Here is a 21,367-nt window from a genome sequence, read left to right as displayed (position 1 = left end):
TAAGGTGAATATTCAGAGTAGTAAAATACTAGCTCTGAGCAGCCTTTGATTATTATTATTATTAATTCACTGTTGTTCTTTTAGTATCTAAGGCTCTCAGAAACCTTGTCCGGTTTTCCATTGGCTCAGACAAAACTCAATCATAGCTCTTCAGATTGTGTCTTCCAGCAGCAGTATTGCTAAATTAGCAAAGAATATGACTGTAGTTAAGTTATTTACTACTTCTTTTTCCCAGCCTGTTAATAGAGGTTCTTATCACTGTTTCTGTTCAGTAGTGTCCCACACATCTTAGTTTCCCGGTGTTATTAGGTGCTTTTGGATTTAATTTCCTTAGCCTGCTATTTGATGATAGTTTTTTGTAAATTTTTTGTACATCTGTGATGAAGAACATGTTTGGGGAAAGGAAGAGGATGGTTTGAATGGCTTGCTCTGTTTTTTTGTCTCTGATTAAAAACAAATAAATAAAGAGAAAAAATCCTGCCCAGGAAAATGTCGAAGATGATTGTTGATCTTGGTTTCAGAAAGTCAGTAAGTATTTATCAGCAAAGGAACCATGATGAGTAGGTATGATTGTCTTTAAAAGGCAATGTTTATTTATTTATTTAGTATGACATGAAATAGAGTATTGTGACATGCGGCCAAAACACCAAAACATGACCTAAGCCTATCTTAGCTATTGAACTTAATTAACACTACGAACTAAGATCTGATTGTTTTTATTCAACTACCATGTTAGGTTGGTGTGTTGTAGAGAAGTGCCTCTTCTCTGGGTCTGGCTCTGTCTGTCTGAACTTGTTTCTCTTATTTTTTGTCTCCTATCTTCTTGCCTATGGAAATTTAGCTGGCAAAGCAAGCTCAGCATCGTTTGAGATACAGATCTAGGTCATTATTCTGCTGCTGCAGAGCACTACTGTTATGCTTTCTACTTATTCCTTTATATCTAGAAACTCAGTATCACTTTTACTATCACTGTTTTTTAATTTTTTTTTCTTTAGGTTTTTATATTTGTGTTTAAATTTGGGGAGTGAATCAGGAAGCTGATTAGTTTAACATCATTGCAAACAGTTCAAAACGTAAGTGTCTCAGCTACCTAATGTTTCTTCAGGTGAAGCTGGCATTCTCCTATGTCTGCAGAAAGTACCTATTATTTCAGGGTATACACTGTGCTAGAGCATTTATCCTGGCACCCTGCATTCCCACTTCCAGCATGTCTTCACACCTGCATTGGTGTTTGTCCCACAGTACTGTCAGGTCGCTGGGTTTCAGTTCTGGAGATGCTTAGTTCTAGGAGATGAATGCTAGCTCAGTCTGCGTGGCAGAGACAGAGAGATAGAGTAGTTTGAGTAAGGGAGCAAACACCGGAGCTGAGTAGGTAGGTCTGTTGCATTAAGGGCACAAATCCAAAGCAAGGACAGTTGGGGAAGCTCTCCTGTTGAGTCATAAGGTTCAGAAAGGACTCCCTTTGCTTTCTCCTACTTAGGGAGAGGATTCTGGGTGCAGCTAGGCCCAGTCTTTGTCCTACTTCGTCAACAGTTTATGTCTAAAGGATTATGTGTGTAGCCACACAAGTCAACGTTTGCCTGTCAGAGCCCTCTCAAGGACTCTCACTGAGACAGTTTTGCTAAGCCAATAATAGTTTAATGAGGCAGTAGATAACAGATTTGGAATTGATATTGCGAAATGAATGCACTAGCTGTGTTAATATTAAATATCTGAAGGTTAGACAGTAATTAATTAACAATTTGCTTAGAAGTCATCCACAAAATAAAGACTGTGCAGTTTCTTACCAAAAGCGATGTCCCTGCTAACTGCCAATGCACCCAAGCCCATGGAGCAACTCCTCAATATGAGCGCTGGCAGACAGCTATATTTATATTCTTGATGAGGTTGTGTGCTGATTTTAACAAGGCATGTTATGTTGTTAATTAAAGGCAGAGGGTGTTGAGGTCAGAGTTTGGTACAGAGGCAAGGCTGAACTTCGGCTTTACTGAGACAACACTGCACTCACTGCAAGAAGCAACATCGTGCTGAGGCCTTCACACCATGCAGGCGTCACTCAGTTACTGCAATCGCCAGAGCTTAGGTGTGGTGTTAAACCTCACATGTCCACATCTGTCAGGTGCTTTGCCCACATAAACAACTTGTTCAACTCCTGCCTTTGTTCAAACCCAGTGGTGCAAGGTAACAGTTTACTAAATTGCATTGTTGCTTAGCCTGGTTTCATCAATACTCTGTCAATTAGTGTTCACTCTGTAGGTTGACACAGCAAGCATGGTAATTTCCTACAAGGTCATAATGCTCACATAAAAATAAAAATGTATTTTTTAAAATATTTATTAATTATTTTTATAATTCTCTTGCTGGTTATGATTCCAGCTCATGCTACCCACAGTAGTCTAGCTACCACTGATTTCATATATGTAGAATCACTGTATCATTGAGATTAGAAAAGACTGCTATGATCATTTAGTCCAACCACAAACCCATCACTCCATGCCCACTAACCACATCCCTCAGTGCCACATCCACACAGTTCTTGGACCTCTCCAGGGACGGTGACTCCACCACCTCCCTGGGCAGCCTGTGCCAATGTATCACTGCTCTTTATGAGAAGAATTTTTTCCTGACATCTAACCTGATCCTCCCCTGGCACAACTTGACACCATTGTCTCTTTATCTCTCACCTTCCGCCAGCATTGCTGCATTTGCATTTGTTGGGGCTCTTCGTGTATTTTTTTTTTAAACAAGACTGAACATATTACTATCTTTATGTGTCCCAGCCCTTTCTCTTCTAGTGCATAAAAGTCAAGCAGTTCCTTTTGCTTTTTGATATTTTTAACTTGTTCTCATTCAGTTTGAAATGGTTTTCACCCCCTGCATTTCTGTGATCGCAGAATGGTTTGGGTTGGAAGGGACCTTTAAGATCATCTAGTTCCAGCCCCCTGCTATAGGCAGGGACACTTCCCACTAGACCAGGCTGCTCAAAGCCTCATCCAGCCTGGTCTTAAATGCTTCCAGGGAGGGGGCATCCATGTAGAGACTTAGTTTTGCCTTTTTATGCCAGGTCTTGTTCTTCATAAAGTCCTGGATAGCTTCTTCAACTTCTTTCATTTTTTAATGTCCTTTATTCTGCCAGTTCCTAGCTGTATAGTTTACCCTTTATTTTCTCACAAAATTGTTTTCATTTGCTTCTTTTTAATGAGCTGCCATAGCTCTTTCCTGAAAGTCTGAGGTACAAACCTGTAAGTGATGGACTTTTGTGAACAATTTTAGAAGATGTTTTTTCTGCATGAACTGTGAGAATCCATTAACGTCCTTCAGGTCCCTTAAAAGACAGGTCTGGCAATCCTGTGGGATTTGAAAGTGCTATATGTGAAAAGTGTATATGTGAAAGTGCTATAAGTTCCATAGCACAGAAACAATTGTGTAGAGTCCCTTTCTCTCATTGTTTTGTTAACGCAGCAATGACTTTTTCCTCACCTCTTTCCTTTCTTTGAAACAGGTTGTACAGTGTGTAAGTCAGGTGACTGCAGTTGCTTGGCAGGGAACAGGCCAGCAGAGGACAGAAATGCTAATGTCCTCATTGTGAGCAGGGTGTTGGAAAAGGTTATCATTTCCAGTTGCTCGAATGTTGCTGTTGTAGCAGTGGTGCTGTTTTTTAACTGTGTGCCAGGCCCACATATTGAGGTGGAGCCATTTTGTGAACTGCTTGTGGCTAGTTTGTACTTGGGAATCCCTGACCTACGCTAGAACACAGGTATGCATACCTGGAGCTGATCTTTTTCGTTGTGCAGTGTTTCAGTGGCAGAACTACAGAAGGGAGGCCCTGTAAGGGTGGGAAAGGGGAAGCTGAGGATTGAACATTTCAGATAACCAAGCAGTTGAAAGGCATGGTTAGTTTTTGTCTTTGTTTTTGTAGCTGTTGTCTTTAAGTGACTGTGCGTGCTTTCATAATCAAATGCTCATTTCAGAGGGAAAAAGCCACTGATGTTCCTTGTTTCTTCTCCCCTTTTCCAGGAAGTGAAGGCTTATTGGTCCTGGCTGAACAAGTGGAATCACAGAAGAGCCATTCTGCAAGTATGCAGAAAAGGAATGGTGATGTCCCTGAACAAATGGATTTTGTGTCCATGTGTAATAAAAGAAAGCGACTTGCCCCTGCTCCAGTGGGACAGAATGTGGTATGTGTAGCCAGACAGCAGCCCCTTGTTTTGACTCCAGTTTCAGTGTTACTGGAAACATCCCTTGTCCTTCCATTTTCAGTGTGTGTTTGATGATGATGTCTGTATTGTATCTGGAAGCTCCTAGCTAGGGTAAAACCTTGTGCTGGATGCTGTACTTTCTAGAGAAACTCATGTACACAGGAAAGGAACGTCTGATTTTTCACATAGATGATCGTATTTTGCAGTAAAAATAACTCTGTGCAGTTTAAGATAACTGAGTCGGAAGTTGGTGTGAATAGGGGTTCACTCTGGTGGACAGTTCTGATCAAAGACCAATTAGGTAAATTTTTATCTTGAGGCAGGTCTGCAACTTTGTTCTTGTCAACATGCAAAAGCTAATCTCTTAAATTGTGGAGGTTGGGGCACCTAATGTTTAACAGGGGACTTTCTTTTATAATTCTATTTGTTGTAAAGAGTGAAATTCTGTCTTTTAAAATCAGTCCTCATTAATTGTGACCTAAAGGTTTTGTTGGTGGCTTTTTTTGGCTTAGATTTTGGTGTGGTTTTGTTTATCTGTTTGGAGGGGGGTGCGGAGTAGACACAAACACCATCTTGTATAATGGATGGGATCTGCTTCTATCCAGTAAAAGAGAAACATCATCATTGTCCGGGTGGTGGCACTGTTGATCCCCATCTAAAAGGAGTTTTCATGCAATGCCTTTCAAGTATGAGACCGCTTCTTTTAGTTTGCAAATGACATTTTTACAGTATCTGTATGCATCTTACATAAGCCTGGATAAATAGTATATCATTAACTATATTACTGTATAACTGTATAGCAGGAGCTGCACCTGTATAGCTAGATGAGAAGATTCTGGCCTTAGCATAACCTATTAAAAACACATATTGTTATTAATATGCAAGAGGTTTATTTTAAAGAAGAATGCAGCATTCTTAAAATAAAGGTGAGCTGAGTATTCATACGACTTTACTATAGGCTCATGAATAAGATGTCTTTGTTAAATCTGACTGCCTCAGGCCCTTCTGTAGCCAGGGAGAGAATGTAGCTACAATGGAAAGTGTCTGGGTTGGATCTCTCTATCATTTTTTTTACATTTCAAGTTATTTCTGTCTTTTCCCAGGTAAGAACCAGTGAAGGAGAATACGAAGACAGTGAGAGTGTAATTTATGAGTATGAACCAGATTATGAATGCGTAAGTTAACTTTCTTTTGTTTGACTGACAATGAAAAGTTGTCTTGGTGATGCATGTTTTAGGATAGACTAAAAGAGTATGTGATGTTTGAAGGTGGGATATGTTGACTTTATGTGATGACCTAAGGCTGTGTATGTATTGCTGACTTAAACTTCTTTTTCCTTCTATCTTATTGCAAAAGGGGAGTGTTGTATCCGAAGCTTCCTGCATTGGCGATCAGCAGAAAACTCTCACAGAAGTTCTAAGTTATTGCCAGGTATCTCTCTCTTTTTTTTTCTTTTTCTTTTTTCTTTTTCCCCTCTGTCCTCCCTCTAATGATGCTTAAACCTATTTGGTAACCTGAGGCTTCAGGCTTTCCAGTTGTCCACTGAAATTGTTAAACCTTCACTTCACTGTGGTGTTTTCAATGAGACAATAATCTGTTTCTTTTTACTCTGTGCTCTTCATAAAACTGACACGAATATTTTTCAAATCTTAAGCTTTAATACAAAATAATTTATTGTGAGGACCTTTACAGTATTTTGAGGACCTTTACAGTAATGGGAAAGATCTGATTGTTGCCACTGCCCAGCTTTTGTAGGTACCAGGCTTGCCAGAAATGTCCCAAAATCTTAGTAGTTTTGTTTTGGCGAGTTTTTTTTATATTGATTACTGAAAAAGTATCTGATAAATTTGAATATCGCTGTACTGAAAATTAAGACCATCCCTTATTCAGAAGAGTGCTTACCTGACTCTGAGGTTGAAGTACTCCATAGAGTGAAAGAGGTTCACGTGACAGGCCATGCTTTAGAGAGGATAATTGTGAGTGGCTTGTAACTAAGTATCAATGTCCAGTAAATGTCCTTAGGTTCATATATAATTAACAACTCTCAGAACCTTCTATTGACTTTTGTGGGTGCACTAATACCTACTGGTCTCCCATTTGACTTTGAACCACAGATCACACTACCTCTAGACTTGATTGTTTAGCTGATTTCCAGTCTCACTGCCCATACAAGAGCTTGTTTATGATGAATTTAGGAATAATGGAGGCCTTACTGAATACCAGGCAGCCAGTAATCTCCCCTTACCCATCAGGTTGGTCATTTCATTGCAGAAGTTGGCCAAGCATGGTGAACCAGTGATGAGTGATTAGTCTCGGTTATTTTATTGTCCTTTGTGTGCCTGGAAATGTTTTCCAGGATTAGCTACTCCATAACCTTTCCTGCAGACTGATGTGTGGCTGATTGACCTGTTGTTTCTTGGGTCCTTTTTCTTGCCCTTCTTGAAGACAGGAGTGATGTTTACTTTCCTTCAGTCATTGGGCACTTCTTCTGGTTGCCATGATTGGTCAACAATATCCAGAGTGGTCTTGCAGTGACATCCATGAGCTTTCTTTGCACTTAAAGCTGCATCCCATCAGGGTCTATGAACTTACAAATGTCCAGTTTGCTTAAGTGTTCACTGAACTGATCCTCTTCCACCAAGATGTCTTCTTTCCCTTGTCTTTCCCCTGGACTCTGGAACTGGGATTACTAAAGTCTAAGGCAAAGAAGGCTTTCAGTGCTTCTGTCTTCTCCCTTCCTCGTGTAATGATGACCCCTGTGTCATTTAGCAGTGGACTCACATTTTTCCTAATTTTAGTTTGGTTATATGTGTGCTTCTAGAACCTCTTCTTGTTGTCTTTGACATTCTTGATCAGATTAAATTCCAATTAGGAGCTTTACAGACAGTATTGTTCTAAATGTGTTTCCCATTAATGATGTGGAGACTTTCAGTGACTACCTGTGAGCCTTTGACCTGTGTACTTGCAACTTTACTATGGATTTAAATACTATATCATAACACCTAGCTTACTTTAGAGATTGCCTGTACCTTTGGGCATCTCATTATAAGAAAGACACTGAGGTCCTGGAGCATGTCCAAAGAAGAGCAGTGAAGATGGTGAAGAGTCTGGAACATACATCTTATTATGGAGAGTGGTTAAGGCAGCTGTTCAGTCTGGAGATGAGGAGGGTCAAGAGAGACCTTGTCGATCTCCACAACTCCTGAAAGGAAGCTGTGGTGAGGTGGGAGTTGGCCTCTTCTCCCAGTTAGCAGTGATAGGATGAGAGGAAATGGCCTCAAGTTGCACCAGCAGGGGTTCAGGTTGGATATAAGGAACAATTTCTTCTCTGAAAGAGTGGTGAGATATTGATTCCGTGGAATGTGAGACAAAATAAAACAAATGACAGAAGCAGGAAGAACAACCTGTGAGTGCCAACCATGTTAATGTAGCAGGAGGAGTGGGCTTCTCTGAGAATATTTTTACTGTGATGTTTACCATTGCTATTTACATGTTATGTGTAAATTGCTCTTTAATTTACTTACAGAAGTTATTTATTATTTTCTAATTTTGCCCCTTTTCAGGGAGAGAATTTTGCCTTTAATGGAACTCTTGATTTAATGGAACTCTCTTGATTTCTTCAGATGTAAGTTGGGCTCTTGAGAAACAATCCTGTTTTCACCTCTACTTTTGTTATCAGGCCATGTACGATTCCATTCAGAAACTGGATAAAAAACTTGACCTGCTTCATCGAAAGGTCTCAGAAATGCAGCATACTTGTGCCAGGCCACTGTTACTCAAACCTGTGAGTATTGTAGAGATGAGAAATTCACTTTTGGCTAAAATTCCTTCATTTCTTTGGATGCCTATTAAAAAAGTAAAATCCTTTTCTGTTACTAAGAAGAAAATCAGTAGCAAATTAGTAGGTGTGGATTCCATTTCAATTAATTTGACTTAGATTTCTCATTATATGTCATGAATAATCTTCTGTGTTGTTACTGACCACTGGTCACAGAACTGCCAGTGTCCTCCTTCAAATTCAGGGCAACACCGTGAGTGTTTCAAAATTCTGTTTGCATTGTAAAGAACAGGAAGGAATTCTCTAGGTTCTCTTACACTTGCGTATATTGATGTTACTGCTTTACCCAACAGTGTACTGTCTTGTTGGTTTCTGGGATTAGAGGAGAGTTTATGCATCACAGAATCCACACAGGCTGGTTCTGTTAGCTAATAGATTTTTGATATCTACAGTGTGTTGTCATCTCCACTACAATACAGAATTATATTTTTTCTAATAAAATATCTTTTCTTCGGGATTTTTAAGAGACGCACTACTGAGTGCATTATCCACTTTGTTCTTACCTGGTTAATCCTGTTAACTTAAGAGACAGAGTATTAGTACTTGTGACTGCATACACATACTTTCTAGAGGGGAAAGCAGGTAATTTTTGAAGAAGTTCATTTATTCTCTGATTACCTTTCTTTGTGAACAATATTGCAAAGTTTTTAATGTGGCAGAAGTGATTCTGGTGTCAAGAAATGTCAAGAGATCAGTAAGGTTTTTTGCATCAAGGGGGAGTAAAAGTGATGATGGTCTTGTGTATGTTAGTATCTAATAACGTATTACATTTTATTTGGGAAAGTGTTGTTGTTGTTGTCCAAGCTTGTACTGTCCAGTCATCCAAACATGGAAGATTCATGGAACAAACTTGTTGTCAGCCACTACAAGATGTTCTGCATTTCCTCTTTAAAATCATTGGGAATGCTTTCAGTTTTTATAGCTGTATATTGTTACATCTGCCATGGGTTAAGGATGTAAGTAAGGAGTTTTGTGGTCAAGCACTACATTTTTTTTTAGTTGGTGAAATTGACAAACTTTCAGGAAAGTATAGAATAGAATATGTAGAATATGTTCAGACCTCTGATCTAACAACAACAACAAAAAAAACAACACATCATCTGTATTTATTAACTCCTATTCATTGGCTGGTTTTGAAATCGGTTGTATGTCTTAGGGTTCATGTTTTTTATAATGAAAGGACTGCAGGTAACAGTAAGCTCAAGCCATCTCTACCTGTTTTATTTACTATGGAGTCCACCACTGCAAACAAGATCTGGATATTGAATGCCTTTGGCTAGCAAGCAAATGATGAAGAGACAGCTTGGGTAGAAGATGACTGACAGGTTAAATGCTTAATGTCTGACCTAAAAATGAGAGTAGAAGAGAGAAGAATAGTGTTGGTTTCCTGACAAAGTTGAATTACTTTAGTGAAGAGTACTGGACTACTGTGACCAGTTCGGGGCTCCCCCAGCACAAGAAGTATGTGGACATGCTGGGAGAAGCCCAACACTGAGACACAAAAGTGATGAAGGGAGCAGACACTCTCCTATGAGGAGAGCCTGAGAAAACTGGGAATCTTCAGCCTGGAGAAGAGAAGACAGGGAGGGCATCTCATCTGTGCGTGTAAGTTTTTGAAGGCAGGATGCAAAGGAGATGGAGCCAGACTCTTTTCACTGTTGCGCAATGACAGGACAAGAGGCAGTGAGCACTAACTGAAATGACAGAGGGATTCTTTACTGATGAGTCGGTGATGAGCACTGACTCAGGCTGCCCAGAATGGCTGTAGGGTCTCCTCCTTGGAGATCTTCAGAAGATGTCTGGACATGGTCCTGGACAACCTACTCTGGATGTCACTACTTGAGCACACGTTGGACCAGATGGACCCAGATGTTCCTTCCAGCCTCATCTATTTTTTGATTCTGCGGCAGTCTATTGCCAATAGCATAATTATTAAACTGTGTTCTTCTTGGTTTGTGAAAGATCAGATGTATCTAATTTAACCTTTTTATTGTTTTCTGAATCACATTTACAGAAACCAGTCGGATTTATATACAGAAGTTCCAGTCATTTGCCCCAAGGAAGAGTAAGAGTACAAAAATCTATGGAAAGGGATTCAAGACTTCGTCTCTCTTCATCAGGCCGAGGAAGGCATAACCCAGTCATAAGGGCTGCTTTACAAAATAGCCATGTTCAGGTCAATTCCACAACAAGTAGTGTTCAACAGACTATTAAACTTGAATCTCAGGAGCCTGTTCTTAGGCAGAGCCCTCCACTCCCCACCATAGTTTCTACACATTCCTTGCATTCACAGTTTACAGCAGCTGACAGCATCCCTGACCTTCTTCCTCAACCAGATCTTTCAGCTACTCTTGAAAGTACTGTCAACACTGCGTCTCCAGCATCATCATCAGTGATGCCAGCACCATCTGAAACAGGCTTGGGAAATGAAGCAGTCATGGTAGACTACGGAGATGCATCTGGGAGTGTGAGCATTAGTAAAGAAGTGCCATCTTCATCAGTCTCCATCCATCCAAGCTTTGGTGAGTTTCTTTGTAATAAATATGCAGGTGTGTAGGCTAAAAAATTGCTGCTAGTGTAAAAAAATTCTGCTTCGAGAAATCTATTCATCATTATTTAAGAAACATAAAGAAGTAAAATTGACTGCTTTACAAGCACTTTTATGATGGAATAGTGTTTAGAATTCTTGAAATTAAGGTCTTAGGAATGTTTAATATGCTGGGAATTAATTAAAAGCCTCTGTGCAGTGTGTATGCTGTTACACAGACTAAGACAAGCCTTTGGGTTATTTATGAGACTAAGCCCTTACCTCTCTTAGTATTCTTGATGTAAACTATCTTAGTTGTGTGTATTATGAGTAATACATCTGTACTATGCATGTTTCAAAAAACACAACTGCCTGTAAAGTTGAGGCATATGCCTCCATTACCTGATATGTGTGAAGGAAGTACCTGTTCTCTCCTTACAGAATGTTGTTATTTGGAAAATCTCTTCTTTCCTCCAGTGTTTGGTTTCTTTCAAAATACTGTATTTCATAGAAAATGATGAATTCTTTACATTATCGCGTTACTGTAAGCAGTATATTTAAAAATATGTATATATAGGAGGCTTGGGAGAGCTTACAGGAAGCTCAAGGGAGACCTTATTGCTCTCTAGAACTGCCTGAAAGGGGATTGCGGTGAGGTGTCTCCCAGGTAATAGCGATGGAATAAGAGGGAGTGGCCTCAAGTTGCACCACAGGAGATTCTCACAGAAGCATTAGGTTGAATTTCTTCTCAGAAACAGTGCTGAGGCACTGGAGCAGGCTGCCCAGGGAGGTGATGGAGGTGTTTAAGGAAAGAGTACATGGGTACAAGTATAATCAGGGATGTGGTTTAGTGGGCAGTATTGGTGGGAGGTGGATGGCTGGACTAGCTGATCATAGAGATTTTTTTTCCAACCTTAGTGGCTCTGTAATACGTATATATTTATTTTTAAAGAATAATTTCTTTGGTTTTGTTTTACAAAAGAATATGTTGGTGACCCAGTGAGAAATGTGAAAGTTCTTGGAAACTATTTGATGAAAGCTCGGCAAAAGACTAAACCGAAGTATGCAGCCCGCTACTTAGTTCGTGTATTGTTCCCCAAGGAAGTTTTATTATGTAGCGTTGTAGGAGCAAGTACACAAGGGTGGTGTTCACTGGATCCTAATAAAATGGCTGCCATAAGAGGTATGATACCGTTCAAAATACACAGACTTATGTTCTACTTGGTACTTATCTGAATTTTTAATGTAGAATGTGTCCTTTTCTCAAGGATAATCATAGTTGTTGTCCAGCAACTTCTCAACTGCTAAACACTGTTGTGAATATACTTGTTTGTTTGAGAAGTGGTGAAGGTGGGAGGACTTTTAATTTATTTTCTTTTTTTAATGTTATCAGGCCATTTACTTGATATCCTGTAGCACATATGTGTGAACCCATGCATTTCCTCGTTTTCTACCTAAAAGCTGGCAGGTTGCAGAGACCATGTTATGTAGTTGCAGCATCAGCACTACTCAGTCTGCTTTTAAAAAGAGTTTGTACAATAAATTACATCTTTTTCCTAATTCTACCACAAATTATTTCATAGTAAAAGCATTATTGAATCACATCAAAGAGATGTTAGTATACCTCTTCTGTTTTGAAGCTAAGTAGCACTATGAAATTGAGCTTCCCATCTCTTTTTAATAAAAGCTAGAACTACAAAGCTCTTAAATGGAGAAGAGTAAACATCAAGCAATTCTGAGCCATCTCTTCTTTTTAAAGCAGAAGACTTTAAAATACTGTTTTCTTATCACAAATCTTAATAAATTTTGTACATTTTATACACAGAATTTCTTGCAGCTAACTTTCCAAACTATGATTTGAGTGAATATGGAAAAGACTGGAAAACCTGTATCACACATGTCAATGCTATGATCCGCTGTTTGCACTCTGAAACAAAAATAAACCAAGTAAGTTGTCTGAAAGTGATAATTTATTAAGTACTAATTTTGTGTTTCCATGTAAAATTAATTATTTGACTCATCTTTTGAGCGCTCTAAATGGTAATTCTTTGGGTTCCATATTTTGCATTGTTTAGCATGTGTTTGCCGTTTGCAGCAGTAACTCCATGTGAGGAATACTGGAAGCATATTCCTCACATTGCCTTCTTGCTGTTTCCAGACTTCAGTCAACAAGAGATGCATTGACATAAGATACTAAAAGGAAAGTGCTATAAATGTTGCCCATGAGTAGCATCAGATTTGATTGTGAGCTTGAGCACGTAACCGATAATGCTTCTTTCACTGGCTTTCCATGAGGTATATCCAGTCATGCATTTCAACTTTATGTTGACTGAAACATCACTCCCCAAACACCCATAACTCCATTCATTTCTTCTTCTAATAAGCTTTGAGCAGCTCTATGACTATTTTTTTTCTGTTTCACTTGTGCCTTTGATGGTTGAGATTGAGGACTAACTATATTGTATATATGTGAAATCTGATCTACTCTAAATGGGAAATGAACTGGAAGAACACTGATAGGCTTTTTCCCGTGCATGCATTAACCTCATTCAATGTGTTTCAGGAGATAGCTAATGGGAAAGAGAAATTGGCTGACACTCCAGATACATCTCCTTGCATAGATTTAAATTGCAATGAAGACAGTAAAAGAAGTTCTCAAAATTCTCAGAAGGTGACCGTGTCTACCAGTGACAGTCTGCAGAATTCAGGATGGGATAAGTTCCCGGAATCTTTCCATACACCTTCGATCAGGAAACGGAAGCCTCCAGAACCCATGGGTAAATGGAGAAATTTTCATCCTATGAATTTATGTGTGTTATCTTTTTAATAGTAAGAAGCAGAAGGTGCTACTGTAAGAGTTGAGCAAATCTATTTCCCATACAATGTAATTCTCCATCTTAAGGCACTGGTTTGGTTTCTATATAGTATGTTGTCTTACGAATGAACAGGGATATGATCTGGCTAACAGAGCATGTTTGCATCTACTAATGTTCCATAATAAGCATCCAATATAAAGCTGGAATTTTCAGTTGTAAGAGGTAGTCTGCTCAGATGTTTACTTTTTCAGTAATTATCTCACACTTGTCCCTTTTTTATTTGATAGTTGCTTTTTAATTTGGAAAATAATCACATAGAGTGAACTAGTGCAGAATATCTGTAAAATGATATTGTAATTTCTGAAGAAAAACACATCATTCTGTAAAACCAAAATCTAGGACAATAGAAGTCTTAAGGTAACCTTTATGCTTTTTTGTAAACAATGTAGGATAGCATGCATCAGATGGAAAAAAAATCTGTGTGTAGCTGTCATGGTGTTATCTAGGTCAGTTTATGTCCATGACAGGGGGCAGTAGGCCCGTGGGCCCCCTGGCCCCTGACAAATGGGAAGGGAAAATGGGAAAGGGGTAAGGAGATGGGAGCTGGGCTCAAGGAAACAAACAGAGAAGTGGCAACGATCTAAGGAGGAAAACTTATATTACTAATTACAATCTAATTGAAATTAAGGCTAATGAATCAAGTAAAGTAAGAGAGAGAGAGGTTTCCAAAGACTGAGAAGCCTACTTTGAAATTGAAGGCGCCACGGCTTGGAAGCACACCCACACCCACTGCCAGGCAGTGAGAGCGAGAGAGCCAGTGTCACTTCTGTGACGTGTTTCCCTCTCTGACTGTGAGTTCCTCTGGGACGTGTAGTTCTTCTCCTCTGTGTTCCACATGATGTTATGATGTGGAATACCAATAGAAAAATTACAAAACCATGACAGTAGTGTATGATACCTGTACAGAGGTTCAAGAAAAAATAAGCCTTTGGAAATAATATATATGATTAGATTTGTTTTGGGGCTCTAGCAGATCTGTTCCTGCACCTGAGATTTGTTGGGTGACTTTGATGCCACAGACATGCTGAAGTATATCTGTATACTTTTAATCATAGAATCATAGGATCACAGGGTTCAAAAGGACCTACAAGATCATCTAGTCCAACCGTCCTCCCATTACCGTTGCTACCACAAGCCACTAAACCATCTCTCATAGCTCCTCATCCAGACACCTCTTGAACACTGCCAGAGACAGCGACTCCACCACCTCCCTGGGCAGCCATTCCAGTGCCTGACCACTCTCTGAGAGAAAAAGCTTTTCCTGATGTCTAATCTAAACCTCCTCTGGCCCAACTTGTGCTCCAGACCCCTCACCAGTATCATTGCCCTTCACTGGACACATTCAGGGCCTCAGTGTCTTTCTTGTAGTGAGAAGCCCAAAACTGAACACATACTCGAGGTGCGGTCTCACCAGAGCTGAGTACAGGGGAATGATTACCTCTCTGCTCCTCCTGGCTACGCTATTTCTAATACAGGCCAGGATGCCATTGGCCTTCTTGGCAGCATGGCCACACTGTCAGCTCATCTTCAGCTGAGCATCAACCAACAGTCCCAGGTCCCTTTCCTCTTCACGGTCATCCAGCCAATCAGTACCAAGCCAATAGTGCTACATAGGGTTATTGTGGCCAAAGTGCAGGACCCAGCACTTAATAATGTATATACCTGCTTTATATATATTTTTTAAATTTCATATGTGTATATATAAGAACATATAAATAATATTTTTATGTATAATATTAGTGCTTGTAGCGGAGTCAAGTTCAAGTTGCTGTAAAAATATTCACTGTTTTCAGTTTCCACTTAGGGGATCTGAGCACCATTGTAGTAGTGGAAATTTATTTCTGTAATTGAAATGGCAACTTTTCACACAGTTTAGAAAGCAATCATCAGTAATGCAGACTACATCGCTAGCGTTGCTGAAATCATATCAGAAGTGCTGTGACACTGTTGTAAAACTGGCATGTTTTTTGACTACTTGGACATCTGCCTACAATCTGCTATATTCTAGGATCAGCTGTGATGTTACGGTTTTGCTCTGATCTTTCCAAGCAAGTGCAGTAGTTTCTGGGGAGAAGTTTTTTGTCTTCTGGTTTTAGTGAAATGCAGCCACTTTACAGGACAGAAAATGCTGAATAAGTAAAATGCTTTTCTCTCTGTATGATTTTCAGAACTCCTTGGAAGTCCATGGCGCAATGTTCAGTTGCCCCTCTCAGTCATTTATGTAGCAAAGGGGAAGTCACGGCCAGAGTTGTCAGCTCGCTACCTCATTCGTCATCTGTTCACTGAAGATGTGCTGGTGAAAAGCAATGTATATGGTAATATTGAACGTGGGATGAGTCCGTTGGACTGCAACAGAATTAGTGCCCTCAGAGGTACGAACAAAATCTCTGTTCGGATAACAAAGGGGGAAATGTTACTACAAGCAGTGGAAATAGTTGAGAGAAAGTTGCTGAATTCATACTCGGGTACTGCAAGGAAGTCTCCAGGAGACAGACCTGGTTCTTATGGCGGAATTCTGTCTCAACATCTGCTTGAAAGGGCAGCGTACTGGAAGATGGAAGCAATCCTACGGGATTCTGAAGGACATCAGGGGCGATTTCTTGATAGAGGTACTGGATAGGCCAACCAGAAGTAAAGCACATCAGGTTCTGGTGCTCATAACGAGCAAAGTTGGGGTGTGACATTCAGTGTCAGCATTACTTATAGAGACTATGAAATAGTGAACCTCAGGATACTGGGAAGAGTCAAAAATGTTTGCGAGTACACACCTTGTAGCTTTGGAGAGTAGACGTTAGCCTATTCTGGTGACTCGTCACTGGAAGCTTATGGGCCATCAGACAGGAGAGTGGACTAGAACTCATGTCCATTGAGGCTACTGGACTTACTTGGTCTAGAAAAGAAGACTCCGTGGGTATGTACCATTCTTCTGCCAGTACGTAAAAGGAATTTATTAAGAAGACAGAGACTGTCTCTTAGCAGCACTGAATTGAATGTGGGAGGATGAGAGATCACAGGCTTAAATAGAAATGAGAGATTGAGACTGCACTTGAGAAGAAGCATTTTCTTCTTGAGGACAGTCAGACAGAGGAGGTGGTTGCCATGTGTGACTGTGCTTTCTCTGTCCTTTTTCCACACATCAGTGTACAAAGCCCAAAGCAACCTGGTATGACCTCAGAGCTAACCATGCTTTGGGCAGGAAATTGAGTAGAAGCCTCCCAGGATCCCTTGTAGCCTAACAAAAACTGCATATGTTTCTCTGAAAGTTAATGCCTCCTGCTTATTTCCAGAGAAACTTCTACAGATACAAAGAAAACAAGAACACTATTTGATAGAGGTATTACTTTAGGATCAGCCCTCATACTTCATTGTAGGAATATAGGTAGTTCTGCCATTTCTTCAGCTTACATGAATCCATGATGTCTTCAGGAAATTAGCATTGTTTGTTCTGTTTGCAAATCCTACTCCAGAATCAGAAAGGATATGTTGTGGCTGGAGTTGTAGCAGGTGCTTTTTACCTTTTGCAAGACACTACTCTTGACCCAGCATTAAGAGTTCTGGAATAGACTCGCAGCATGGTTCATGAAGAAGAAAACTGCTCATCAGAATTTAAAACAAAACAATCAAAATCTGATCTTAAAACCATTTTAGATGTGAAAGATAGAAAGGTACCTTATTATAAGGTCTTACCTTATTTACTCCTTTCCTGCCTAAGTCAAGAATTTGTTTACTGTACTGTAACAAGATTGGTAAGGAAGACATTCTTGCTGCTTTTCTGACACCGTTGTTTTTCTGCAGTTGTGTTGTCTTAAGTTGCTGTGTTTTAGTTCAGTGACTTTAGGTTGGAAAAGAGCCTCCTGATCCCCACGTTTCTGAAGGATGGAGCAAAGTCAGCTCAGGTACTATCCACCAGGAACTGGAGGATTCTGGTGAATTCTTGATGTAATTGCCAAAGGTCCTCTGAAGGAGGGTGTAGGGTTGCCAAATGCATTCTGAAATGGAGGCTGAGACTTTTTGCTTTAGCAGTAGAACATCAACACTTCGAAGGGACCAAGCCATGTAAATGGCTCCTTGCTTTCTTTGCATATTTTGTTTTAATGCTTGGATTTTTTTGTCACTGTCAAGTATCTGAAACGGAGGGGAAAAATATTTGCTCTCTAATTCTGCTGTTCAATTCTCATACTGGACCTAAACTGTTCTGTTTTGGTAGCATGCGCTTGTTTTGATTGAATTACATCCAAGAAGAGAATGCAACTTGCATAAATAATTGATAATTTTCTCTGATATGTTTATTTTTAGACTTTCTTCAAGAGAATTACCCATCCTTTGATCTAAAGGAAACTGGATATGATTGGAAGGCATGTGTGGCTGCCATAAACAGCACAATCCGGAGTCTCAGACATGACCACAAAAAGGCTACAGCTGGTGTCCTTTAAGGTGTCCTCCAACTTGAGGCATTCTATGTATATGCCTATGATCAAGGCAGCAGAAGCACGTAGAAATGTGGAGTGGAAGAAACGGACCTCCGTGAAGGAAGATTAATAGTCAACTCAACTATTGCATTGTGTGTGAGGAGGTAGATTAGCTTCAGTCTGATTCTGTGCTACAAAAGCAGCAAAATAAAATCCTAAACAAATAGCCCCAGGTTTATGTTTTATCATGATGAAAACTGATGACAGTACTTCTTCAGTGGCATAGTCAGCTGCACAGTGGCATACGTCTAATCAGGTCTGATGTCCACAAGGTACAAATTTGCTGCAGCTTTCATCTAGACATCTAGAAGGTTTGGATCTTGATTCATGTTGCATTGATTACTAGTATTGTGAGCTCATCTCGGTGAATACTGTCGCACACTCACCCAGGGCCAAATACAATACCATCAGTCTCAGAGTGCAGTGCTTCAAAATGGCCTAAATGGCTAAAATGGCTTCTCTATTGTGTCTTACCTCTCCTTATATATTCACTACTAACAGCCTATCACAGAGCGGGGGGGGCCTATAATGTCACAGCCCGAAAGTTCGAGGAATGCCTATTACAACAGATTCAGATTTAAGAAGGAATAATTTCCATTATCTTCTTTTGCTTGGACCTCTAGTTAACACTGTAAGGATCTGTGCTGCATACTCTTCATATGCCATCAGAGATGACCAGCATCAGTGGTGCACTCTCTCAAGCTCACAGTCATAGCTTTTAATGTTCAGGTCTGTGGTTGCTGGTTTATAGGGTTAGATATATTTCTTCTGCTGTCTGGTTATGCTGCTGTTCTGAAGGCTTTTTGTCCTGTCCTTGTTAACTTGAATTGTGAAAGATGTGCAGTAATTACTCCTGCCCTTGCTTGCTCTTCCACAGAACACTGAGATTTATGACTGGACTGAACTAAAAAAAAAAATTAAATCTCATTTTGAAAATTACTAGGATATTACTAGGAACTCAAAAAATACCTATCTAAAAATAAATGGCTTCATATATATTAAATTTCATACGTGGTTGGTTAACATAAGCTGGCTGCCCAGCAATCCCAAAGTTGCTCTTTCTTTCCCCTTACTTAACAGGACTGGGAGAGAAAATTAAATGAATGATCAAGATACAGATGGGGAAATCACTCAGTAATAACCATCATAAACAAAGGAGCCTGGATTTGGAGAAGATTCATTACTTACTGTTGATTAATATAAGAGTGGAATACTGAGAAATCAAGTAAAAACCAAAACCATATTTCTCCTCCCCTCTTATCCCTTCTTCCTAGGTTTAACTTAAGTCTTGGTTCTCCTTCCTCTCCTTGAGTGTGGAAAAGGGGGCTGTGGTTAGTCCCTAACACTTTGTCTGTTCCTCTCCTTAATAGTCACTCTCTGCTCCTGCTCCAGCTTAGGGTCCTTCGCATAGGTATGCTGTCCTTCCTGGACTGCTCCAGAGTGTTTCCTCCATTAGACTGTAGCCTCAATCAGGCCACATCCAGCTGCTCCACCATGGGCCTCTCCGGGGGCTACAGGGAACTTATGCTGTGCACCTGGAGCACCTCCCATCCTCCTGTGCTGATGTTGGTGTCTGCAGGGCTGCTTCTCACATTTTCTAACACCTTTCTCATGGCTGCGACACAAGATTCTTCACTCTTTATTAAATATGTTATTGCAGGCTTAGCACTGGCCAGTGATGGGTCCTTTTTGGAGATGGTTGGAACTGGCCATGTCGGACATGGGGCATCTCCTTCTGTCTTCTCACAAAAGCCACAACTGCAGCCACTCCGCTACCAATCCTTTGTCTCAGAAATCCAATACAAAGCCTGTTACTTTCCTTTCCAGTATTGGCTAACTGGTACATGTGTTTACCTTTCCAATTGTATTATCTCTGAACTTAGCCTCAAGCTCTCAACTTTTTAGTAGAAAATAGCTCCTCAGAAAGCCGACATGAGGAACCAGATTCTCTTCTAATGGCTGAAGCAACTTTGGTCTATGGCTGCGTATATGACAGAACAAGATTTAACTGAATCCATCCCCTTGGAGGCAAAGGTTCCGTGGTTTGGTGTTGTGATTTTTTTGTTTCTTTCTGTTGTTAGCCATAGGATAAAATTAGCGAGGATACTGGTACTTGCTTTGACTTCTATTCATGACAAAAAGGCCATTTATTATGCACAGCATAGAATCAGTTTTCTTACTGTAAGTTAGGATATGCAATGGTCTTATCAAATAGGAAATTAGTAAGTTTCCCTTACCAGCTCCTTGCTGACATTTTCTGTAGGAATTAAGAAATAGGCTGAATTGATTTTATTTTTTTCTTCAATAGAGATAATGTACTGGTGTTGGTCAGTAACACAAGAACGTTTGCTCTTCTGATTTACTTCTGACATTCAACTGTTACTGTCCTACACAATGTTGTTTGCAAATGCAAAGAACTTTATATTGTGCGTAGAGATTACTAGTTCCAAACAAACCCGAAGCAAAAAAAAAAGCCAAAAATGCTTATATTTTTTCAGTAGCTCTATAAAACTTTTTAACTGTCACTCATAGATTGGAACGGTAGAATGATGTATTTATTGAATGACCTGTCTGGCACTGAAATCTGTTGGTGTGGTGCATACCTCTTGATTCCACATTGAAAAGAGTAATTGAATAAAAGTTAAAAGAGTTTTCTTGGTTCTGTTAGAAATGTATCACTTTTTGCTAACTTTTATAAAATAAAGATATTTTGCACTTAGGAAAAGTATTTTGCGAATAAAACTAGCATTTAGCTCCTAACCTAAGTATTTGTGTGCTGAGTATTTCTTGTATCGTGGACCTGCAGTTCAGGTGCAGCGGCATCTGCCAAGATTCCTGTGATCTGCTGTTGAGAACCAGTGCTTGGAGGAGATCTGGCTGAGGTGAGGTGACTACAAAATTTAGACTGCCTTCACTCATTTAATAAACCAAAGAATGGCGTCTTGGACTTATCTGTCAGTTACAGCTTTGTGGAGGTTATCTGAAAAAGATTTCCCCAAAAGAATAGGAGTTGTGTAAAACTGTTAAGAAATTCCCTTAAAGTGGTGCATTTGTAGTAGGGTAGGCCTTATTAACACAGTGGCATCAGTTCTGAATTGATCAATTTTCAAGGACTAAAACAGAGCAGGAGGGTAATCTGTTCACTTGAAAGGTTGAGAATTCATCTTCGGCCCTTTTTTGTTTGTTTTGAAAACAAAGACCTTTCCAGTAGGTGTGGGGGTGACTGATAGCTTCTCTGTATCAGGTCATCCCTCTGCTCTTGGGTGTCAGTGTAGGTATGAAGCAAGGTGTGGATTTGGGTCTGGGGTCCAGCCAACAGCAGTGACAGTGCTGTGAAATGGGTCTGAGGCCCATGCAGGAGATGGGGCCAGGCACGAATGTAAAGTGTGACCAGTGGGTAAGGGAAGCTCATGGGACAAAGCAGGGACAGGGCAGATGTGAGTTCACAGGGAGCAGCA

At 40.0% G+C, this 21,367-nt stretch overlaps 1 protein-coding gene across 1 annotated transcript in view; it reads left to right on the top strand.

Annotated features, from left to right (window-relative positions):
- The window catches only part of BEND2 (BEN domain containing 2), a 29,896-nt gene extending 9,225 nt beyond the window's left edge, over positions 1 to 20,671 (top strand). Inside the window, exons 3-12 of the mRNA XM_072340296.1 lie at positions 4,018 to 4,178; positions 5,303 to 5,374; positions 5,556 to 5,630; positions 7,879 to 7,983; positions 10,052 to 10,559; positions 11,547 to 11,747; positions 12,390 to 12,511; positions 13,128 to 13,341; positions 15,609 to 15,812; positions 17,737 to 20,671. Of these exons, the coding sequence (XP_072196397.1) occupies positions 4,018 to 4,178; positions 5,303 to 5,374; positions 5,556 to 5,630; positions 7,879 to 7,983; positions 10,052 to 10,559; positions 11,547 to 11,747; positions 12,390 to 12,511; positions 13,128 to 13,341; positions 15,609 to 15,812; positions 17,737 to 17,873 (1,799 nt within the window). The 3' untranslated portion in view covers positions 17,874 to 20,671. The remainder of the gene's footprint in view (positions 1 to 4,017; positions 4,179 to 5,302; positions 5,375 to 5,555; positions 5,631 to 7,878; positions 7,984 to 10,051; positions 10,560 to 11,546; positions 11,748 to 12,389; positions 12,512 to 13,127; positions 13,342 to 15,608; positions 15,813 to 17,736) is intronic.
- Positions 20,672 to 21,367: the final 696 nt, after the last annotated feature.

This window comes from Excalfactoria chinensis, chromosome 1, assembly GCF_039878825.1.
Source record: "Excalfactoria chinensis isolate bCotChi1 chromosome 1, bCotChi1.hap2, whole genome shotgun sequence".
Classification (NCBI taxonomy): Eukaryota; Metazoa; Chordata; class Aves; order Galliformes; family Phasianidae; genus Excalfactoria; species Excalfactoria chinensis.
The sequence above is the reverse complement of the archived record's forward strand: the minus strand, read 5'-3'. Positions and strand labels throughout refer to the sequence as shown.